The 23,710-nt window shown below is 41.9% G+C and overlaps 1 protein-coding gene across 8 annotated transcripts in view; it reads right to left on the reverse strand.

Annotated features, from left to right (window-relative positions):
- Positions 1 to 23,710, reverse strand: part of STAU1 (staufen double-stranded RNA binding protein 1) — a 53,535-nt gene that overhangs the window by 15,815 nt on the left and 14,010 nt on the right. For 3 of the 8 annotated variants that reach the window (XM_040638443.1, XM_040638442.1, XM_040638444.1), the window contains exons 3-6: positions 20,690 to 20,978; positions 13,510 to 13,648; positions 12,035 to 12,221; positions 2,556 to 2,654 (exon numbers count right to left, since the gene is read on the reverse strand). In XM_040638443.1, coding sequence (XP_040494377.1) covers positions 2,556 to 2,654; positions 12,035 to 12,221; positions 13,510 to 13,648; positions 20,690 to 20,894 — 630 coding nt within the window. In that variant the 5' untranslated portion in view covers positions 20,895 to 20,978. Of the gene's footprint in view, positions 1 to 2,555; positions 2,655 to 12,034; positions 12,222 to 13,509; positions 13,649 to 15,586; positions 15,744 to 18,770; positions 18,896 to 20,689; positions 20,979 to 23,710 lie in introns of those variants that run through there. The other 5 variants (XM_040638448.1, XM_040638445.1, XM_040638446.1 and 2 more) reach the window with 4 other exon arrangements.

A 23,710-nucleotide genomic window follows, 5' to 3' on the forward strand; every position in this document is an offset into this window, starting at 1 on the left:
CTTCACTAAGGTTCCAGAAAGCTCTGTGACTCTCAGGCAGGGCAACAACTAGGAGGAACAGGTGGCAAGCTTCACAGCGATCCAGGACCCTGGCGCCAGCAGTCACACCTCTGTAACCCTGAGGTGACACGGGAAACCAGGCACCTCCCACTCCCACAATCTTGGCATCCCTCTAATCTCTAAAAATCCATTTTCATGCGCTACCACTCCCACAGCACGAGGAGAAAAGGAGGACTTCTTCCCCTTCCTGCAACAAGTACCCAGGAAGACCTCGTGGCTTTTCGGAGAACAGCTCCCTAGTTCCCACCCAGCAACTAGCCCTAACTGTCATTCCGTATGTCTCCTGTCTCATGGCCTCCCTCCCCAAATCCCAACAGAGGGAGAAGGGCTGGAAGGGACGTAGAGCCAGGTGAGAAGATACAGCCCTAGTCTGTCCAGGGCTCTGCGCTCTGGGAGGAGGGGACAGTATAACCCTGGTCCTACCTGCCAGGGTGGGACAGGGATGCTGTGGGGGGATGCAGGGTGGCCCCACGATGCAAGTGTAACTTCCCAGCCCACCTGTACCCCATGGCAGGCAGGGAAGCAGAGCTGGCCACAGGTCAGAAATCAGCAGCACACAGCTGACGGACTAAGGACTGAACTCAGGAGTCAGCTTAGGGCGCTAGCACATTAAGGGAAGGCATACATTTTATAAAGGTCAGACATGAAGTTTGGGGATCACTTGTAACTGCAAAAATGCTACAAAATTAGTGTTTTACAGGATAATAAGCTTCAGGGGGACTTTTTAACCAACTGAGCCATCCAGGTGCCCCGCACGGGGACTTTTTATTTATTTTTATTTTTTTATAAGATTTTATTTATTTGACAGAGGGAGGCAGTAAGAGAGGGAACACCAGCAGGGGGAGCGGGAGAGGGAGAGGTAGGCTTCCCACTGAGCAGGGAGCCCGATGCGGGGCTTGATCATGGGGATCATGGGATCATGACCTAAGCCGAAGGCAGACGCTTACCAACTGAGCCACCCAGGTGCCCCATTAGGGGGAATTTTTAAAAAAAGAAAACAGGCCAAAAGAAATTTATGGACCACGGGGCGCCTGGGTGGCTCAGTTGGTAAGCGTCTGCCTTCGGCTTAGGTCATGATCCCATGATCCCCATGATCAAGCCCCGCATCGGGCTCCCTGCTCAGTGGGAAGCCTACCTCTCCCTCTCCCGCTCCCCCTGCTGGTGTTCCCTCTCTTACTGCCTCCCTCTGTCAAATAAATAAATAAATAAAATATTTAAAAAAAAAAAAAAAAAAGAAATTTATGGACCACTTAAAATTGTTTTAAGCAAATGCCCCACCTCAAATTACATTTGCCTAAGTAACGAAGTAGAAGCATAAAGCATTCTGAAAGGCTAGTCTTTACAACTCTGAAGTTCTGGGGCGCCTCAGAGGGCGCAGTCCGTTAGGCGTCTGACTTCTTTCTTTTGTCTTTTGGTTTATTTATTTATTTATTTATTTGAGACAGAGAGAGAGAGAGAGAGAGAGAGAGAGAGAGATATTAAGAGCACGAGTGGGGGGCAGAGCAGCAGAGGGAGAGGGAGAAGCAGACTCCCCATTGAGCATGGAGACCAATGTGGGGCTCGATGCTCGGATCCCCCGATCAGGACCTGAGCCAAAGGCAGAAGCTTAACCGACTGAGCCACCCAGGTGCCCCTAGGCATTCGACTCTTGATTTCGGCTCAGGTCATGACCTCCGGGCCATGAGATCCAGCTCTACAAGATTCTCTCCCTCTCTCCTTCTCCCTCTGCCCTTCCCCACTCTCACCACACTCTCTCAAAAAAAAACAAACAAAAAATCACCTCTGAAAGACCAAAGAATTGATAAAGAAATCTGCACTGTACAGTAAAACACTTGCATAACCAAGTACGGAAACCAAAAGGATTTGCAAAGAATTCTTCAGGTGTCAGACCATTACGGGAAACTTATTAACCTCCCTCACCTGCCCCGTCTATCTGGACTCACTGGGTCTTTGAAGGAAACATGCACAAAATGTACTTTATTTTCCATTTTGAATAACAACCCATTAGTTATGGTTTTTAAGACCATAAAGTCTCCAACAACAAATGAAGTTATCAGAGAGGTGACTTACAGGGCAAATGCGGGGCAAGGACGACACTAAGGTCCTTTTCACTCCACTGTACGATTCCTAGGGACTGTTAAGGAGATTAATGTTTTGGGAGTCACAGAGTCTTTTGAGAGTCTTATGAAAACGATGGACCCTCTTTCCAGAAAAATCATGAGAACACAAACACAATCTTCTTCAAAACCATTCTGGGAGGCTCACAGACCTACCAAGGCCATCCATGGACTGTCTGGAGGGGCATGGCTGCCCCTAAATTAGGAGCCCCAAAGAAGAGAATCGCTATTGCTTTGCTAAATATTAAGTCTGAGTCTTAGACCTGAAGGTTCACAGGTTTGTGATGGTAAGTCCAATGTCATTTAGGAAAAAACTCATTACGATGACGAATGCCAGCAGTATTTCACAGTAGAGTCCCACATGTAAAGCAAGCTTACCTCAAAATTCACAGGCAAGTTTCGTTTAAGTGCAATCTCAAACACTTGACTTATTTCCGATTTATTGAGATTTTCTTCTTCTGATTCTCTTCCATTCACCTGAAGAAAGAGTAATTGTTCAGTAGTTAACGCTTATGAAAAACTGTCAACATCCCAGCTGCGATAAACCGTACGCACTGAACCTTGGCTTCATGGAGTGAGCACTACCCAGGGAGCAAGATAACCGGTGTGCCACGTGGCAGTGAATGACAAGGTTAAAAAATAAATAAAAGTATGATTTCACACTTGGGTCAGCTTGTACTTCCTAAATCCACCATAAACAACCCCACACCTACCCCACACCTAACAGACTTGGGGATCTGAATCCGGCTCATCATGGCGCAACCACACGCCCACAGCTGCTCGGGAGGAGTGACTGACTCCTAAAGCCTTCCTTGAGGACCGGCAAGCCCCATTTTGGAAAAAGTCAATACAGACAGCTGTGTGTGGGACACAGCAAGTTCACAGAAATCTCTCCATCTAAGTATGCAGGTTTCTCATTTGGACATAAAGTCCCTGGAAACCCACTTTTTTTTAAAAAGGATGTAATGGAACAAATTATGAAATTGTGTACAAAATCTTGCCCTTACTGCTGTTGGCAAAAATCCAAGTGCAGACTAATCAAGTCTGCTCAATAAAGGCTGAGACTCTATCTTTATAACAAGGTTCATTTACAGTCCTCCAGCCAGGGCTGGGATTAGGGAGGGCAGAGATCTCCTCCGAGCGAGCTGATAACGGGGACTTCCAGCCGCTGCAGTGACAATGAGAATCCAGATAAGCTCAGTAATAGCAATGCCCCCCTCCCTGCAAATCGTGGCAAAAGAGCTGCATTTCTCTTCATATTATTGGACTCTTTTATCAAAGAATCTGTAAAATCCTATTTCCAAGACTAGAACTTCCTGACGAGACCCCACAGCTAAAATCGCTGAATAGGCAAAATGCAGGACTAGCCAGGATTTTATCGATTGTGCATTTCTATACGTTCACCAGATAGATCTTAAACCTCCGTGGATCAGTATCTCACACTATAGTGAAAAGAAATAAAACCCTTAAGTTAAAAATATTAATACCATCAAGAATATAATCCTATACCAGTAACTTCATCCCAGACACACTCTACTTCTCTCTCCTGCCACGGGGGCGGCGCTCTCTCTCCAGTCAGGTTTCACTTCACTCTCTGCCTCAGTCAGAACTGTTTGCATAGCATTTCTGGTGGCTTTATTAACTTAAAAATACTTTATTCTTGTTTAAATCCTAAGCAGAAAGAGGGCCTGAGTGAATCTTTAAAGCCAGAAATCTTCAAGCAAGATGCCTTAGAGCTCTGTGGAGGTTTGGTTTGAAATATATTTTTAAACAAGTTTTAAACTTCAAACAAACAACCATCCTGTATTTTAGCATGTTCAACAAATGGTGCTTAGAAAAACAAATTTCCACATGCAAACAACAAAAACAAAAAAACCCACCTTATATTATATAAAATAATTATCTCAAAATGGATCAAAGACCTAAACATAAGGGCTAAAATCATAAAACTCTTAGAAGAAAATATCAGGAAAAAGCTTCATGACGCTGGGCGTGGCAGTGACTTCTCAGATAGGAGACGGAAAACAGGCAAAAGAAAAAGCCAATAAACTGGACTGCATCAAAATTAAACACTTCTGTGCATCAAAAGATGCTCTCGAGAAAGTAAAGACGACCCACAGACAGGAGAAAGTACATGCAGATCATAGATCTGATGAAGAATTAATATCCAGAATATATCAACAACTCAGCAACAAACAACCCAATTTAAAAATGGGAAAAGGACTTGAACAGACATTTTCTGAAGAAGGCCAGTGAGTTACATGAGCTCAGCATCACTCATCATTCGGGAAATGCAAGTCCAAACCACAATGAGACACCACTTCGCACCCCTTTAAGAATGGCCACAGAAAGCAGCAAGTGTTAGCGAGGACATGGAGCAGTGGGAACCCTAGGGCATTCCTGGTGGGAATATAAAACAGCCCAGCCTCTGTGCAACACAGTGTGGTGATTCCTCAAAAAGTTAAACATAGATTTACAGGATGATCCAGCAATGACACCAGCAGATATGTACTCAAAAGAACTAAAAGTAGGGACTCAAACAGATACTTGGACACCTACGCTTACAGCAGCATTATTCACAGCTGCCAAAAAGTGAAAACAACCCAAACATCCACCAACAGATGAATGGATACACAAAACGTTCAACGGTCACACAGTGGAGCATCACTCAGCCTGAAAGAGAAAGGAAATGCTGACCCATGCTACAACACGGGTGGACCTTGAAAATATGATAAATAAGCCCAACAAGAAGGGATGAGTATCCACTTATATTAGGTATCTAGAATGGGCAAATGCATAGAGACGGAAGTAGAACAGATGTTCCCGGGGGGCAGGGGGTTGGAAATGGGGGGAAGTTATTGTTTAATGCGCAGTTTCAAAGTGAGATGATAAAAAAGTTCCAGAAATGGACAGTAGTGAGCGCTGCACAACACTGAGAATATATTCAATGCTTGCAGAACTGTGCACTTCAAAAATGGTTATAATGGTAACCTTTATGTTGTTTATCTTTAAAAAGCAACTTAAAAAAGTATGTTTCGTACCAAATAATAACATACTAGAGACTGTCAATGCATTAAACTTATGCTAACAGGTTAACTCATTTTTGTCCACAATTAAGGTTTCTGATAACTGTTTATATGAAGGATATCCAGAGGTTTCTTAAGCAGATGAGCTGTTAAAACAAAGGCTCCACTCTGATGCTAACGTTCATGCAACCAGAACAAAATTTAGAAATAAACTGGGTGCAGCGGCTAAAATAAGACTTCAGCTGCCATGCATATACTCCAATTTTCAAATCTGTTGTTCATTTTACCAGCCCAGTTAGTTTTAACTTCTAATTATGACCTATTTCAAACATTCAGAAAAGTACAGGAAGATAACGTAACAGGCAACTGCGCTGGATTTAACAAATGCCCAACATTAAGAACTACTGACAATTTTTTTTTTTTTTTTTTTTAAGGAAAACAACGAAGCTCTTCTCACTCTCCTTTCCATGGCAGGCTTAGCCATGATTTTAACATGGGAATGTATCTTTCTCAGCCTTGTTTTTTTAATGGACGAAAATAACATATGGTATAATTTTGTGTTTTGAAAATTCACAGAAATCGTTTTCGGTGACTGCCTTCACAAATACTATAAAATTCAAACTTAGACGTTTATACTAATCAAATATGCTACTTTCCTATTTTACATATCGAGCTTCCACATAAGTCTGATGGAAAACAACCACCTACTGCAAAAACAGAACCCGTAAGCCAGTGTTTCTTAGCCAAAGCAGCAGCAGGCTCACCTGGGAGCTTTGCAAGGACAGATGCTTATTTTTTAAAAAAGACTCCAGCTGATTTTACAAGCAGAGTGGAGATTCGCTGCTCTAAGCCATTGTTTCTCAAGGCATTTTAAAGGGGACAAAGCAGTCAGTAAAATCAAAATGCAAAACGGGAAACAAAGATATACATTTACTTGGAAGTGAGATTATGTTGCTCTTTTACATAAATAATTTTGATGTTATCTGTAGCGAACAAAATGTTGCAATGGGAAAGCAGCAAAATGAGTCAAAAACAAATCCACAAATACCATTCCCAGTAAGATGGGGAAAGTACAGTGGAGCCTTAGTCTTACCTTCATGAAGTGGGACTTACTGTTAACATCAATTCCATAGTATATGGTTGAGCAATAAAATCTAGGCAACATTAAGAAAAGAAAAAAACACTCTGAACCATGCTTAACCCTCAGCATGCCAGAAAAAGAGAGTCATCTCACCATTCACTATCTGGCTCCAACAGACTATTTTTCTATATTTAGTCATTTTACAAATAACATACAGAATAAAAGGACAAGAATCTTTTCCTTAGAGATTTTAACAAGAAATTAAAACACAGGACACCTGGGTGGCTCAGTCGGTTAGGTGTCTGACTCTTTGAGTTTGGCTCAGGTCCTGATCTCAGGGTCAAGGGATGGAGGCCCACGTTGGGCTCCTCACTGGGTGGGGAGTCTGCTTGAGATTCTCTCTCTCCCTCTGCCCTCCCCCCCACCCCCACTTGCTCTCTCTAAAATAAATAAATCTAAAAAAAAAGAAAGAAAGAAATTGAAAGAGCAAATCCAAATTTTCATTCCAGGTTTGTAGCCTGGAAGGCATCTATGTACCCAAACGGGCTCGGTCCTGTAAACGCACCTAACTGCTCATCGGCTGGCATGTCTGAACCTAGAGCACAGCCCACCTGTAGCAGCGCCACTTTTCAAATCCATCCCGTGGGTTCTAGCTTATCGTGACTTCTGATTCTTCTGGTAGCGCTATCGTCAGAACACGCTACTCGTAAAACTGTATTGAAGGGAGAGCAGCCATCTCCTTCGCTCCCTAGCTACAAAATGCTTTCATTTCTAGATCAGTCAACCCCCAAAGAAGGATTGAATGAGTTTTTTCCTTGTCTTATCATCTATATCCTCCCAATGACCTTTGTACACACATCTCCTTTTTCATTTTTATTTTGTGGACCATAAGTGGTGAGAAATAAATTCTGGCAGCCGAACATCATAGAAATTGAAAGAATGTTGTCACACACACTTTTTCAAAAACCAAAACAGGATGTTCCAGGTTCTTGTCACAAAATAATGTGTGACGAAGTCCTTCCTGTTGAATGGCCAGAAGAGAACACACATTTCCTTTTCATACACCATAGAAATATACTGTTCACTCGCCAATTGAGTTTGGGAGAGCTTACTAAGATACCGTCTGAAGACTCACAGTGTGAGATTCACTTAAACTCTCAATCCCATCATCACCACTGGAGTCTAGGGCACTGCCGTCCTTCTGCTTTCATCTTCTCACTTGCCTAATAACGGGAAGGTCTTCCTCTGTCAACTTTCTTCTTTTTGCCATTAGAGGCAAAGAAAAATTCTAACTTCCCACCTGAGTTCAAGGAAAGCTAAGAGCACAGGAAAAAGATGGTGTCTCCAGTTTTCTGCATCTTCTCGGAAGGAGGACGCACTGCAGCGGGCAGTGTGGCAGGCCCAGCAGAGGACGATGAGATGGTGAGTTACTCCGCTACCGTAGCAGCCACCCTGGGATCGCACCGTAATTCCATGTGCTTTTATCTGAGCCTTGCTCAGCATGTTTAGGAAGGGAAGACAAAGAGTGCTGAAACGACATGCAGGATGACGAACAGCAGAACGTCTCGAGACAAAGGAAAATTCAGATTCCCTAAGGTGAAGATTTACAAAAGGGTTCAGAGGACCTGCGTGATCAGTGTAAGACAGAATGAGCTTTATTCTATTTTAAAAGGTAAGTATGTTTTCTCTTTGTTCTTTGTAAGATCTCCAGAAAAGAATATAAGTCATGCGATATCACTCCTTACAGAGCTTGAAAAAGCAGCTCAAAAATGAAAATCAGGTCCAAAGGACCCGGACAGAATAATGAAAATCAAAGTCTCCACTTTTAGTTTAAGCCCCACCTAAATACATCCCTGGCCCATGTGAAGATCAGACTCAAGACCAAAAGAGCTGCATGTATTTATTTTTACACAAGTAGTATTAAAAAAAACCTTCAAACAGTACAATTTTTTTTTAAAGTCTGTCTCCTACCACTACCACCAAGAGAAGACTATTTTTAAAGCTCGATACAGCCTTCAAGAAGGAAAATGTGCAAACACATATATGCATACATACCTACACACAGTTGGCACTTTTATTTACTTACACACAAACAGGATCACACGATCTACAAGATTATAGCTCTGGTTCTCGATGCCCCCCCACCCATTTGTTATGGGCCTGCTTTCCCGCCCGTGCATACAGATCTACCACACCCTGGGCCTCCCTCAAATGTAGCTGTTTATTTAACCACTTCCCTACTAGTGGACATTAAGCTAGCTCCTGTTTTATCTATTACAAATACTATAGTTATCAGCCATCTTGCTCCTAGCAGCTCAGACACTGAATAAGTCATTCTTTATTACCACAAACCTTAGATTTAAAAACAAAAACAAAAGGCACGTTCCCAACGCAGGCCCTTGAACAAGCTGCTCCCGCTCTTCTGCTTCTGTCTGGTCTCTGCTTCAATGACACTTCCTCAGAAAGGACTTCTCCGAATGCATCACCATCACTCCAATCTAAAGGGGACCATCTGGGGTGCCAGGGTGGCACAGTCAGTTAAGTGTCCGATTCCTGGTTTCGGCTCAGGTCATGACCTTGGGGTCATGGGATCAAGCCCCACACTGGGCTCAACACTCAGCACGGAGTCCGCTTGAGATGCTCTCCCCCCCCCCGCTCCTCCTGCGCGTGCTCTCTCTCTCTCAAATACTAAATAAGTAAGACATCTGACGCTCTCATAATACTTGCTACTGTCCACCCTGGCACACGCTGCACTCTGATGATTCTACTGCTAACCTCTGTCAGCTGTTCAATGAAACCCCACCAGGGAAGGCACAGGGCTGTGGTTTTTCCTCAGGCCCACCACGATGCCTATCATCAAGGGACCAGACTATATCTGCCTTGTAGGCAGAAATTGCTGTCTTTATTGGCCATGTTCTAGAGAAGACGAATTGATCCACCACACAATCACATGCTCCACAAATGGTCAAAAGCAAAATGAACAGTTTGTTTAAAATTCTGATTTCCAATCCTGGCAGGCCAGGGGCAAACACGCCACTCACACCCTGTTGGCAGAGGTCTAAAATGGTGCCATCTTTCTAGTGGAGAACTTGGCCACATACACTGCCATGCAATTCCTCTCCATTTCTGTGGCTCATAAAACAGTCATAGACATGCACAAAGATTTAACTACTACAATGTTCTTCACTACCTATTTTCTAAAAGGAAACACAGTAAACAACCCAAATAACTAAGGCTCTGTTGAAAAAATAAACTGCTATTTCATACAACGAAACACTCTGTAGCCATTAAAAAGCGCTTAGATGCCAGTTAAACTTGAGTCCTCCAAGGAATTATAAGTAAATGGCATGACAATGTATTCATGATAAGCAGTTCTGTGAAAAAAGTGGTTACTATATGATACCACTCCACCACTTTTGTAAAACAGACAGGTGCATGTATTTATATATGCACTGACATCCACCAAAACATTTAATTTTTAAATATTTATAGTTTGCATGCATTAACTATAAGTAAAAAAAACCTAAAGATACCTTCTAAAAATGTCTCTCTTGAGGCACCTGGGGTTGCAACTCTTGATTTCAGCTCAGGTCATGATCTCAGGGTCCTGAGATCAAGCCCCACGTTGGGCTTTGCACCAGGTGTGGAGCCTGCTTGGGGTTCTCTCTTCCCCTTTCCCTCTGCCCCTCCCAACTCACTCTCTCTTAAAATGAATTAGTTAATTAAAATAAAAAATAAAAATGTCTCTCTTTGCGTCCTACTACCCACCTACCCAGGAGGTCTGGTAAATCGGAGGGCAGCTCACTGAGGCAGGAGGCTAAGCGTTTCATTTATTATCTCAAAGAAAGTCTTTCCCAACTCAATGATTTCTGCAGCAATGGTTAAGCCAGTCTCTGAGCCATTTCTGAAGGGCACTGTCTCTACTTCAAACCATACAGAACTAGAACAGGGGCACAAGGAGATTTAACATTACTCTCAGCAAAGCTCTGAATAGACGGCAGATGAGCCCATGAAATTCAGCTCAGGACAGCACGTCCACTCCAGCCTCTGCCCTCAGGCTAGAGCCAATCACGCTGCTCTAGGGCCATGGGGTCAGACTACAGACACCAATGGGCACCTTCCCTTTTCAACAATATGAGGAGTACTTCCAAGCAGGATTCAAAGTGGGGCAGCTGCCTGAAGGGGAAGCCCTGATAATACCTAGGACCGATGTTTCCAAAGCCTGATCGAGCTTTAGAGCTACTCCAAGAGCACATTTAAAAAGAGAAAAAAAGAAAAAGAAAGCAAAAGACAGACTCCTATTAGAATCGTGTGGGTTGGACCAAGGAATTTTTTTTTAAACTTCTCAAATGGTTCTGAAGCAGACAGCCCACATACCAGTGTTCAGCGATCGTTTAACAACTGCTGGCTACAAAAAACTGAGAAATAACTACCCCATCTGACTCCGATTACATTAGCACCAAAGTGAAGTCAAAAAATGAAAAGCCTCCAAAATGACTCAGATTACACTACCTCCTGCCTCTAACAAATCTCGCCAGTGAGAAGCTCATCCCTTCAACTTCATGAAATCCCCCTCTTCTAAATTACAGTCCCTTCTTTTATTTGGTCCTCAGTGGACCCTGAAAACAGATCATCTCTATTTTAAAATGTGTGATTACACTGGAAAATGGAAACATACCACCACGAAAAACAGTCACTGACTTCCTGAGACCTAGGCTCCTATTTAGTCACTAGGAGTTAAAAACCTATTCCTACCGTGAGATTTTTAAAACCTAGCCCCCAAATTCTTTCACACTCTTCTCATTCAGAAGTGGGGTTCTTAACATTGTCACTGTACTAAAATCAACTGAACTGAGATAATAAATGAATTAAATTAATTTAATTTAATTAATTAAATTAAAACGGTTAAAATGAATTTATGTTGTGTGAATTTTACCTATTAATAAAAAGGGAGGTTCTGTATTTCCTTCTTTTGAATCTGGGCTCTGTGCTGCTTGACCTGTAGAACACAGCAGAAGCAATGCTGTGGGGCTTTCTGGGCCTAGCCCTTAAGAAACTGAAAGCTGCTTCCTTTCCTGTCTTCTAGGATACTCACTCTTGGAACCCAGCACCCTACCATGAGGATGGGGAAGCAGCCTCTGCATGGGTTAGCTAAGAGCAACAGAGGTGCTCGGGCCAGAGCCTCTGCCGAGCCCTCAGCTGACAGCCAGCACCAACTTCCAGGCATGTGAGGGAGCCATCTTGAAAGTGGATCCTCTGCCTGCGGAACCACCTTAGCCAAAGCTCTGTGGAGCAGAGACCACCTCCCATGCCAAGCCCTACCTAAACTGCAAATGTGTGAGCAAAATAAATGCCTAGAGGTGGTTAAGCCACTAGGTTTTGTAATGGTTATGCAGCAATAGGTAACCGGCACTTTGATGTAACAAAGAGTAGCTGGTCAAAATGGCTTCAGAACATTCTCTAAGCTGGTACCATAAATCACAGTAGATTCTAACAAGCATAATCTTTTGCACCGAAGAATTCATCCATGCATGTGCTTCACAATTCAACTGAGTCACAATCTTCCTACCAAGTTCACTCAAAACTATACCACAGAGGAAAAAAGAAGGCATCCTTCTTGCTAAAATTTAAGGAGGCCAGAAAGCTACAGAGCACAAAATCATGTAAGCTACCAAATCACAAACATTATGGACAGCTCTCAATGCATCGTCTCAGAAAAAGCCCCCGAGAGGATGCCTCTCCGCACCCACCTGCTCGCCCGGCCGCCTCCCCTCTGGCCTGTCGGGCAGGGGCTCGCTCTGCAGGGTCCGCAAGGCTTTCGCAGCGGCGTCGTGTTTAGCGGCCTGTCTCGTCTTGCCTTTCCCATTAAATTGCTGTCCTCCCACTGAAAGCTCAACTTGATAAAGTAAAGGTGGTACTGGAAATGGGTAAAAGTACCTGAAAAGTAAAAAGGGGGTTAGCAGAGTTATAATCTCAGATCAGTAAGCCACCTGTACATTCTCTGGCAAATTCTGGGTCTTTCCTTCATCATGGGTCCTAAATCACATCAGGGCTTCCTTGCCAATAAGGACTCCTCATCAATATACACAGAGATTTTGTAGGCTTATGCTGGATTAGAACTGGCACACGGCATGAGCAAATACTGTTCAGTTAGCAACCTTATGTTCCACAGAATGGACTAGCTTACAGATGACATGAGTTCAGTTTATAATACTAACCCGAATTTATAAAATCTAAAATGAATTAGGCTTTGGCTGAGGTAGAAAACTTAATCTTGCTCCACTTTCTCGTATCTGAGAGTCACACTTGCCTGTCTCCAGAAAAGGCTGGGGATTTTTTGAAAAAAGGTTTTTTTTTTTTCGTTTTCTGTTTTTTTGGGGTTTTTTTGTTTTTGTTTTTTTAGAAAGGCTCCTCATTTCTGGAAACCTCAACAAGCCTATAGCCTGGCAGAGCCTGGCTTCTTACATTTCAGAGCTTGTATTTTTTAAATGGCTCTGCCTCCATCCAAGTCAGGCAAGGAAAGGAAGACTTCCATTCCAACCATCAGTCTATCCACTAATGCCTCAGGACTGCCAACAGGAGGTTTTTAATACAAGATGTTTTCGGGTTTCAATTAGTATTTTACTGCATCTGTACTCCAAGGCTATTACAAAGCACATAATTTCGAAGTCAAAAAGTACCCAATAAGCAATAATTAACAAATCTAGGGATGTCTGCGTGGCTCAGTCGGTTGGGCATCTGCCTTCTGCTCAGGTCACAGTCTCGGGGTCCTGGGATTGAGCCCTGAGTCAGGCTCCGTGCTCAGCGGGAAGTATGCTTCTCCTCCCTCTGCCCCTTCCCCCACTCATGCTCTCTCTCTCTCAAATAAATAAATAAAATCTTTAAAAAAAAAAAAGGAAAAAACCACCAATCTATGGATGCTGAGAATCTTGGTGTTGTGGGAATCATGCTCAAATATGACTCAGTTACACAAAGCAGTTAGAAAGGTGATTTTCTCAGGGGATAGCCACAGTGCCAGGGAGGATATGCTCAGGCCCTTGCTAGTGACAGGAGTTACAGGAGTACCAAGACACACGTCCAGAAGTACCAGCACAATTAAGACCGACTGCAACAGCTGGCAAGCCTAAAGATGACCGGATCATTACGTGCTCCTCAATCTACACATTTTATTCTTCCATGTCAAAAATGAGATATATTTTTACCTGTATTTAAAACAGACACATACCTTGGGGGATAAGCACCTCCTCTCATATTGTAGTTGTAGGTGGACTGCATCCGAGAGTAAGGGTCGACAGGCTTATACATTGGTTTTTTCCCAAGTTTCATGCACAGTGCATTTAGCTCTACAGTAGGGGTTATGCTCTCTGCAACACAGAATCAACACAGAGAACTGGTTTTTTCTGAGAATGACAGTTACTAAAATCAGAAAGACTAACATGCTTTCTACTAACTGGATTCATAATGCATTTCATGAAAGGACCTAAGTACTTCACTGCTAGGCATCAGGTCAGGAAATCCAAGAATTTGCTGTGATTTCTACATATTAATTCACAGTCAACAGCACAAAATACACTGTAAGAGCTATTAGAGGGGCCACAACTAGCACAAGATGTTATCAGTGAAAGCCACTCATTTCAGTTATTAGAAATCAGTTCCTACACATATCAAATTCCATGATTAAAAAAACCCCTCGCGACTGTCCAAATCATTTTACTGTTTGGGAATCCTTAGCCAACATAACTCCGGTTGTACTGACCTGCTGGATTATTGGCTTACACTCGGAAGTATGTTTATGCATGCTATTTCACAGAATGCTGCACTAAGTACTAACTGGATGCAAAGCACCGTGCTAAGGGATACAATTCTTGCCCCAGAGGACTCAAATAACACAGACACTCTCAAAGAACGACTATACAACAGATGTGTGCTACAAGGAAAGGTGTGGAATCACTGAGGGGGAGGCAAGTAAATTGTATCTGGAGAAGTCAGATGAGGACCGAAAATATTCAGATATCTCCAATCTTGGTATTTACATTGGGATTTGACCTGTGAGAATACTTGTTAGGAAAATGAGTTCTGTTTCCATATAAACAAGAGCAAGAACAAGTTGAGTTATCTCAGAATTATTAACTATAGAAAATACACACTGTTCATTTCCCGATTTTTTTCACCCAGTTCATAAACCATTAAAAACATGTAAAAGGAAAACCAGGCTGGAAAAAGTAGTGTCAGTGCACAATCACATTTGAAAACAACACTTTCACATCAAACACAGAACAACACTAGCAATGGCAAAGTTCAACTTAAATGCACACAAAAATCCACTTTAAAATGCCTCGTTAGGGTGTATGTAGAGGAAAATTTAAAAATTACTTGATTCTGTACTATAACTGGTCCAACTAAATTTCGTGCATGCATGAAATCTATCAGAGTATCTTTTGGGTTTGCAAAATCAGAGGGTCACAGAAGTAACCAGCTTCTCTCTTCCTAAGAATTTTATTTTTTATATGATTCATACAGTTGCATTTTAATATAACCTGAATCATCTTAAGAGCAATTCTGACCCATAAAATTTACCTACAGTAGAGAATGAATCTGAAACACCACAAAGAAATTAAAAGCAACAAGAAAGCTGTGGCTGAGATCCCTCAGATTCCTTCCTACATACAAAGGGACTGGGATGGCTTGTGTGTGCCTGGCAGGTGACGTGGCTACAATGGAGCCACTCCCACCCACAGTGGCAGGTCAGTGGTTCCCAAGCTTTTACCAGACACTCTTCTCTATTAGTGTTCTCCCCGCTTGGGTCCCTTGTTTGAAGAAAAATTATCTACTAATAGTATTTAATAAATATTTAAATTATTTTCTCATTCTGTTTAATGATCTGGGGACATGTAACTGACAATCTGGGCTTCTGATCAACGTGTTATAATTGATATTTCCACACTGGGTTGAAGTGATTCCAGATAAGGCCTATCTTCTTGGCAATCTGTACAACTTTATCAAGGAACAAAAGGTATTTTCGCTAAACTTTTCTGAAACCTTGGAAATTGTTTGGTGACATCCCCCACCTCTCAGGACCTACTTTCCAGATCCTCAGGAGTCACGGGACCAGAGATTGGGAACCAATACTTTAGATTTAGAGTATGGTTAAGGATTCTGAAAAGGTAAGCGTTTGCCACTGGTAGTGTAGAAACTGTGCTTTCAAAATCAACAAGTTAGTTAAGAAAGAATTCATATACATACTGAATGGGTACCTCTAAACACACTTTTGAAAGGAACCTGTCTTGGCCCACGCATAATACCTGGATTCCTTCCTTCGCTACGAAAAGGGCGGACTATGGGTTTAGGAAATTTTGTTCCTTCCAAAGCTTTGGCAGCAGCTGTGTGCTGGGCTTTTTTAATACTAGTTCCTTCAGCTTCCCAGTGCTGATCTCCAAGTGTTAGCTGTACTGTAAACACCTACAAATGAAAATTGTGAGCTCTCAATTCATGATACCTGATGTTGACTACAGTATGTCACTTGGACCTTGAACATTTTTTATGGCCATGGTTTAAAAGGCCTGATCATTATCTTGGCAATTTATTCCTTCATTCCCATTTTTTGTTGTTTTTATGAACACCAAAAGATATATATATCATTGACTAGCATTGAACAGCACTCTATGACAAAACTTTGAAAAATGAGGGTAAGCATAGAGATTAAGAAATGTCTTCCATTAAATAGTAGACATTGACTATTTGGAAGTCATCCAAACAGAACCTGTCTTCCAATTACTTCTCGTGGAAGAAATATAGCAAACTTGTTTTAGACACGTAGTAGGATCATAAAAAATTAAGACGTTCGTTTTGATGTTCTCAGGCGTTTGTGGTCTCTTGTCTGTAAACACAATCCCAGAAGGACAAAAACTTGAATAAATTTGGGAATGTCAGCCAGACTCTAAAACTCTGCCTTCTACTCTCCTAAGACTATACTATTCAGACACGATCTCCACCTTCAGAAAAAAATCTGACCCACAGCAAGCAAAGATCTAGAAACGTTTCTGAACTCAAGGAGGCATCCAAAATAGCTAATTTTGTCCTCAGCAAATGCTGACAATGGCAAGCCTCTTTATCCCTTTGTAAGTATAAAGGTAACCCAAATACACACTCCATTCTTAAAATTAGGTTATGTTAATCTTATCAGAACTGAATTAATACTCCGTGAAACAATATGAGCCATCACACCACAGTGATTCTCTAACTTTGGTGCTCATCCAAGAAGCTTGCTAAAATACACATGCCCGTGGATTTTGACTGAGGAGCAAAAGCGGAGACCGGGGCAAGTATATCTTTAATAAGCTCCCCTAGTGATTCCGACACACTGTGAAGTTTGAGACTCACTACTTTGGAATTTAGCAAAACCAACTGCAGCTTTTATTTTTCTGCTTTTCTTTATCACTGGGTATCACTCTGTTTCATCTACAAATAATTTACACGAGAAACGCTGATGTGAATGCATCTACGTCATCTGAAACGTCCAGATCATTGAAATTTGGTGCCTACAGGGATGGGTGCGACTTGCCTTCACAGCCGATTTTTCTTGTAGGTCTTAACTTCGGGATTCCCTCAGTACACAGCTTCCACTAAAGGGGAAAAATTATAAAATCCTCACCCCACTGGAACCATCAGGGGGTCCCCTGAATTAATGCTGCAGTTCAGAAGGTTACGCATTTAGCACCGATAGCACGGACTCAAAACGGTGGCTGGTCTGAGCAGCCGACCAGCAGGAGCTTACAGCGCTGCGCAGTCCCCGGGGCATTTCATGACCCTTCCATGGAAAGACGCTGAAGGGGAAAAAGCTAAAAAATAAACAGTTATTTTACCAACAGTCTTGCCTTTCTCCAGCACTTTCCCCATCTGCTCTGCTGCCTCCCTCGTGGAAGGGTGGTAGCAAGGTTAGAATCTAGGTTTTAACAGAATTAAAAGGATACCACACCACTGACTTTTTAAAGAGTCTAACAGTCACCTAAGAGGGAATAACTTTTCCTCTTTGAATAACTTGAAGCTTAAAAAAAAGAGGGGTGGTAGTTACAGATTGAACACACAGCCAAACTTCCTACAGTACCACTAAAGTTTAAGTGAGAAAGTATATATTTCAAAAAGTACCAAAAACAGTTAATAAAGGGAATCCCAAAGTTAAGGTCTGCAAAAAAAATCCTGTAGAAGAAACAGAACAGTTATAGAAAATCACTAATTGCTTCCAAAAGTAAAGAAACATTTCAGATATGATTATGCTTTAGAATGAAGTGAAGCTTTAAAACTAGAGTGAAGCTTTAAAACTAGCTTCACGTGCATAGAAATTTCTGTGTTTCTTAAATGCATAAAAATAATAGCTACCATTTCTGAAGCACTTACTGCCTGCCACGGATCGTGCTCCACATTTTAACATACAGTCTCTCATTTAATTCTCACAGTAGACCTATTTGGGTAGGTATTATCCACATTTTACAGATGAGGAGACTGAGGTTCAAAAAAAGTAGCAGCTTGCCCAAGGTCACACAGCTAGAAGCAGCTGAGATTTAAACCCAGATTGGTCTCACACCAAAGGCGACTCACCTCACCACGCTATGGTGCCTAGAGTTGTGGCTGATGTTACTTTTAGTCAAATGAAAAGGGAAACTTGGTATCATTCAAGGCTTGAGGTTTGCATGTGAAGAAAAATGAGGCATAAAGAGACCAAAAATTCATCCTTAATTATATTATCTTTACTGCAAAGCTAGGATCAGAAATAGGAGACCCGATTCCTTCTGTCTGATACCATACCCTCTCTCACGCTGCAGCTGCAAAAATAAAGCCAGATATGTACACATTCAAGTTCCAAGATTTACATTAGCACAGATATCACACAAGCTTCAAAGACTGAATTCCTGAATAACAAATAGTCAAAATTTAAATTACAGTCAGTCTTCCATTCTCTAAGATACGGAGAAAGACAAGGACAAGTGAAATCAGAGACAATCCAAAGGACTCACTCTGAGACTAATTTCTACCCCTCATCTTCAAACCTTTTAGCTGGATTGCTAACAAGCAGCAAAATGGATTTCCTGTTCCCCTCTCTCCCTGCCCAGTCTAAGGCACACGTGCAAACAAGCAGGAAAGGAGCCAGAGGCAGGCTGCAGCCAGGAGGCCCAGAGCCTGGAAAACTCACAGGAAATCATTCACAGGTGCTTGGGAATTGTCTCTATTAGGAGTCCTAAACACAACCACACACTAATCGGAATTTTAAAAGCCATATATCCCAAAAAGAAGCATGTCTTTTCTTTGACCCATTCTGCAAGGATGAAGAGAAGTGACTTGCCAAAAATCTATACTTTTGCATCTCTTGAAGACAGCCTCAGTGGTTGGAAAGTACATATTCTGAACCACAGCACCACTTGGAGCAGCATAAAAAGACAGAAAACATTCCTGGTGGGTTATAAATGCATAAGCAGTATGGACAATATTTACCTTACAGTGAGCTGGACCTTGCTCACGCAAAAGCTTATACTCAGGCTGAATCTTGTTGAAACGGGCTAACTCATTCACAAGACACATTGGGGTTTTCTCTTTGGGGTGTGCCATGCTAGAAGGAACTGAAAAATAACGTCAGAGCAATGAAGTCAACTAGCAGTATACAGGACTGCTGCTGTCCCAGGGACATGAGAAAAGAGGGAAAATAGAAGGTCTAAGGAGTCAGAGCAGCAGTGTTCCGCAAGTGCAAACCACGCGGGGGCGCCTGCCTGAAGGACAGCTGGGGTCTGCTCTGAACTGGCCGAAGCCAGGGAACCTAGGAGTGTGTCTTCCCAAGAGAGAGAACTGAGGTCAGGGGGATAACTAAACCATGGCAGCAAGCAAGATGTGAAATCAGATGAAGCACTGTTATTATCACCAACCACGGGAATAACACGGAGGTCTTGTGAGCACAGACACACTGGTTACCACAACAGCCGTCAGCTGGACCCTGTCGGTTATTGCACAAAACTCAACGTGCCAATGCCATTTCTCAAACAACGACTGTCGTGTTCCACACGGCTACCTTCTCGTTCCTGGGGCATCCCCTAGTCTTATCTCCAGAGGCTGCCATCCTCAGACCTTACCTACTTCTGAGAATTGTACAAGTAAAATAAATGGCCTTGGTGGGCAGGCGTTTTACAAAGTCAGTAGGATGTGGATGTAAGAACACATTAGAAGAAAAAGCAGTTAATCCCGGAGGACTGAAAACAGCCCGTGACATTTCCTTTGAAGATGGTCTCCAATGGCAAATTTGGGGAAAACTGAAATCTGTTGGGTATTACGACAAGTCAAGATGGCTCTCTGGCGAGCCGGTCCAAGGAAGCCTAAAGGTAGGGTGACAGATGCCATGCAGCTGAGAGCGGGACGAGCCAACACTGTAAGAACAGATTTACAAAGTAAAGGAAATGAGAAACGAAGGAGGAAATGCAAAGGAAATTGTCAGGCACAAGGGGTTGAAAGAATTTGTTAGAAGGTGACTCTGCTAATGGAGACACCCATGCTGGCACCCCATTTACTTGGTTTTGCCACTTTGGGGAAGGGTTGGGAAGCAGAATATTGTTTTCAGGATTATTTTTCAGGTGTTTCAAGTCTTTTCTCATCAATGAACACATTCATTTATAACTTTTTTTTAAAGTACTCTCTACACCCAATGTGGGGCTTGAACTTACTACAACCCCGAGATCAAGGGTCGCATGCTCAGACTGAGCCAGCCACGTGCCCCATCAACGGACATATTTAATATTTAGTTCATCTTTATTTTCCTAACAGTCAGATTTAAATGCTTCTGAAATTATTTCCTCTTCAAAAACCTCTGCTTCTTTGTTCAATTTCTAATTGGTCCTCACTGTGATTTCTGAACTACCTCTGGAGCCTCAACTTAAACTTACTTGTTCGAGATAAAAATTAACAAATGCCAATGCACTCTCTTGCTTTCCAGTAAATCTGGCTGCTCCCTTGCTTGGGATATAATCTTACAGACATCTAAAACAAGGGCTTACACATACAAGAATTTTTTGTCAGTTCTGGGAAATAATTTTAAAAGCAGAATTTTCCCATACAGCAACACAAATCCAAAGTGGTATTTACTATTCAATTCTTTCTGCTGGCTACCACTTTATAATAAGCTAGGTTTTATAGTTTAGTTTTCAATTCCCTTTCTTATACTTTGAAATGGTCTGTCAACTCAGGCCTCCAAAAACCCAGTATACAACCGAGTGTTTTACATCTGGAATAAAGAAGCATGGGTGTTAATACTTTCTTCTGCTTCTTGAAGGTAATGTGAGAGCTCCCTATATCTGCAATCTACTTATCAGATCAAAAAACAGGCTAAGAAAACATTTGAAAAAAGAAGACACTTGGATTTATACGCTTACCTGCAGCTGCACTGGTGGGTGTAAGAGATGCAGAGGGTAAAGCAGAGTTTTGAATAGGTCTACCTGCATTTTCAGAGGGCAGAGAGCTAGTAGTAGAAGGAATACTCATCAAAGGCTGGGAGAGAAGAGACTGGTTCTTGCTCAGTATTTGGCTCCCTGACAGAGCAGCAGATGGGTTCTGAACTTGCACTTGAACTTGAGACATGGTCACTTTCAACAAAAGTGAGCAACTGCAGGTAAACAGCTTTCAGTGCAGGTTAATTCAGTGCTATGAAGTCTAAAGTTCTACCTAAAGGTTGTAAGGGAAAGAAAATAAAAAGGTAAATTATAGAGGAGATCTGTAATTGCCAATATTCAGTCAAAATCGGTGTCACCTACTCAAGAATGAAAATAGTCCCACTGAGCCTGTAGCTCCGCTGATGTCTTAGAAGTGGGTTTCCCCTTGGTACACAGTGAGGTTCCTGGCCGTGTGACTTTCTGACACTGCTTTTAAATGACTTGCAATACCCGTCTGCTCTGCATGTTTATTTTATAAAGAGCATCAGTAGGGTTTAATGATATTCACTGTTGAATATTAAGAATTACAAACTGCAGCCTATATTCAAAATGGCCAATTAAAAAAAACAGGGAGAGGCTTTCCATCCTCTATGAGCTACGGTAAAGATTTCTGGCTTCAAAATTATCAGAAGCTGAAAGCATCCTAGGTTCCTAAGACCATTAATGGGTGAATGTCAACACTGCTTTCACCAAAGGGCCGTGTGCTCAGACTGGCACCCTTACAGTTTTCCTTTAAGCTGACTGAAGAAAGACAGGAATTTGTCACTGTTGCTGTTTCTTTTTGCTTATGACAGTAAAAAAATCTTTTTCCTATGAGGTTTGTTGAGATGGTCTCATTTAGTTACAGACCCCAAACAAAACTTGCATCTACATCAATATGCAGGATCCTGAGAAATCATTTGAATAGTAAAGAACACTCTATAGTGTTTGTATGATTAAAAGCAAAAGTGGGGGAAGATGAAGAAGAGAGGAACAGACTTCAGACTGGTAATTTCACTGGTGTGGCTGGCGAGTGGAACCCGGGGAGCAGAGGAGACGGTTTACTTCATCTTCTAAGTTCCAAAGGCATTATTTCTAAATACATTTAAATTTCTTCATAAGTCAAAAATAAGGACAGTTCTGCTTATGTTCACGGTCATCCTCCAAAAAGCTGAAAATGTTTTTAAGCAAGTCAAAAGTACCCCCAAAATGACCAGTAGCAACAAAGAGTAGAAAAAGCCAACTAAAACAGAAATCAGCAAACAAATCCGAAGTTCTATTACAGAGTAATTGTTACTTAATTTTTTAAAAAGTCTCAGAATAATTTTTAATTAAAGCTGGACCTTTAGAAAGAGATGAACGACCAGAGCAATTAAGTTACTTGAGTTCTGGCACATTCTCTCTTATTGAGAACAAAAAGAACTGCAAAACTAAAAACCACCACCCAAACACCTCAGCTCAAACATGACTTTGGATATAGAGACAGAAGCATTACCTTATTCACCAAAATCCCACCAATGTTTCTTGTTTACTTTTGGACTCAGAACAAAGGACAGAGGAGATCCACTAAAGACTAGATAACTGTCCTGGTAGACAAGTTGCCAACATTAAGAAACAAGTCCAGAACCATCCAGAAATCAGCTAGGCCCTTGTTTCATTGTTTTGATTTCCTTCAGCTGCCAAAATAGAAATACTTCTCTCTCAATGCCCCCCAACCCCCCCAAACTCCCTTTCCCCTTCTCTTTCTAAACTGTCTTGAGGGCATTTTCTTCTACAAAAAAAAAAAAAAAAAACCAAAAAACAAAAAACCAAAACCTATTTATAGTGTACTCACAACTTCACACGACCACTAGTCACAGGTCAAAAAATAAGCCAAAACAGTGTCTGCTCCAGAGCCTACCTGCATCCCAGAAGCACCAACCCAGTCCTGTCCTGGGTTGCTCTGAGAGTATGAGACTGAATGAATGAACTAAATTTAGAAAGGGTGGGGCCCAAAGAGATCTTTTTTGGCTAATGCTGCCTACAGCAGGCCCACAGCCAGCACCTCCAGTCACAGACACAAATATACCGATTTTCTAGAAGTTGAAAAAGGGAACAAATGGCCTTTAATTAAGACTGCCCCAAAAATGTTACCTTAAGTTCACCTGGAGTTGTGTCTGTATAACAACTGGTTGAAACAAGTAGTTCAAAACTGCAAATAAAAATTTTCTAAAACCCTAATAAGGCTGTACACGTCCATAGATTTCGAATGTCCACCATGACCAATACTAAAATTCAACAAACAGTACCCATTAGCACATGAACGCTCCTATGTGTCTTTAAGCCTGAAAAGAGAATCTATTCTAATGCAGTGGTTCTAAAGAGGGGACAATTCAGTTCTTCAAAGACATCTTACAAGGTCTGGATACATTATTTGGCTGTCGACAACCGGAGGATGGGAGGAATTACTGGTATCTAGTGGACAGAGGGGCCAAGGATGCTGTTTCGAGTACACATATACTAAACCACAAAATAAAATCTCACTAATAAGTAGCTTATATTCTTAGGAAAAGAAAATCCCCTTTTCATCTCAAAAGGCTCTAAAAAATTGAGGCTAATATTTTACCCAAACAGACGCTCCTCTCCCAAAGAGAAGCCAGGCAGCTGACATAGTTATAAATGGGGTAAAATATATTATTTACCCACACAAATGTGAACAACAAATAAAGCTTTTTACTACTGCTACTTACAGAGTGCACAGCAGCATTCAGGGGAACCACGGAATTCTGGAGATACTACTTCTGTACGAATTTAGCTCCTGTGGCTCAACGGTACTACCCCTGTCCTGAAGACTAAATGCTTACATGAAAATGTGCCTTTCTTTTGAGCCTATCTTTAAGAATTACTTGCTACCAGATAAGTTAGGCACTCCAAAGAGATTAAAATGATTTATCAGTCTTCTTATAAAAGAACAACATTTTACACACAGTAAAATTAGGTGGAAAA

The sequence above is a fragment of the Ursus maritimus genome, unplaced genomic scaffold, assembly GCF_017311325.1.
Source record: "Ursus maritimus isolate PB19 unplaced genomic scaffold, ASM1731132v1 scaffold_22, whole genome shotgun sequence".
NCBI lineage: Eukaryota > Metazoa > Chordata > Mammalia > Carnivora > Ursidae > Ursus > Ursus maritimus.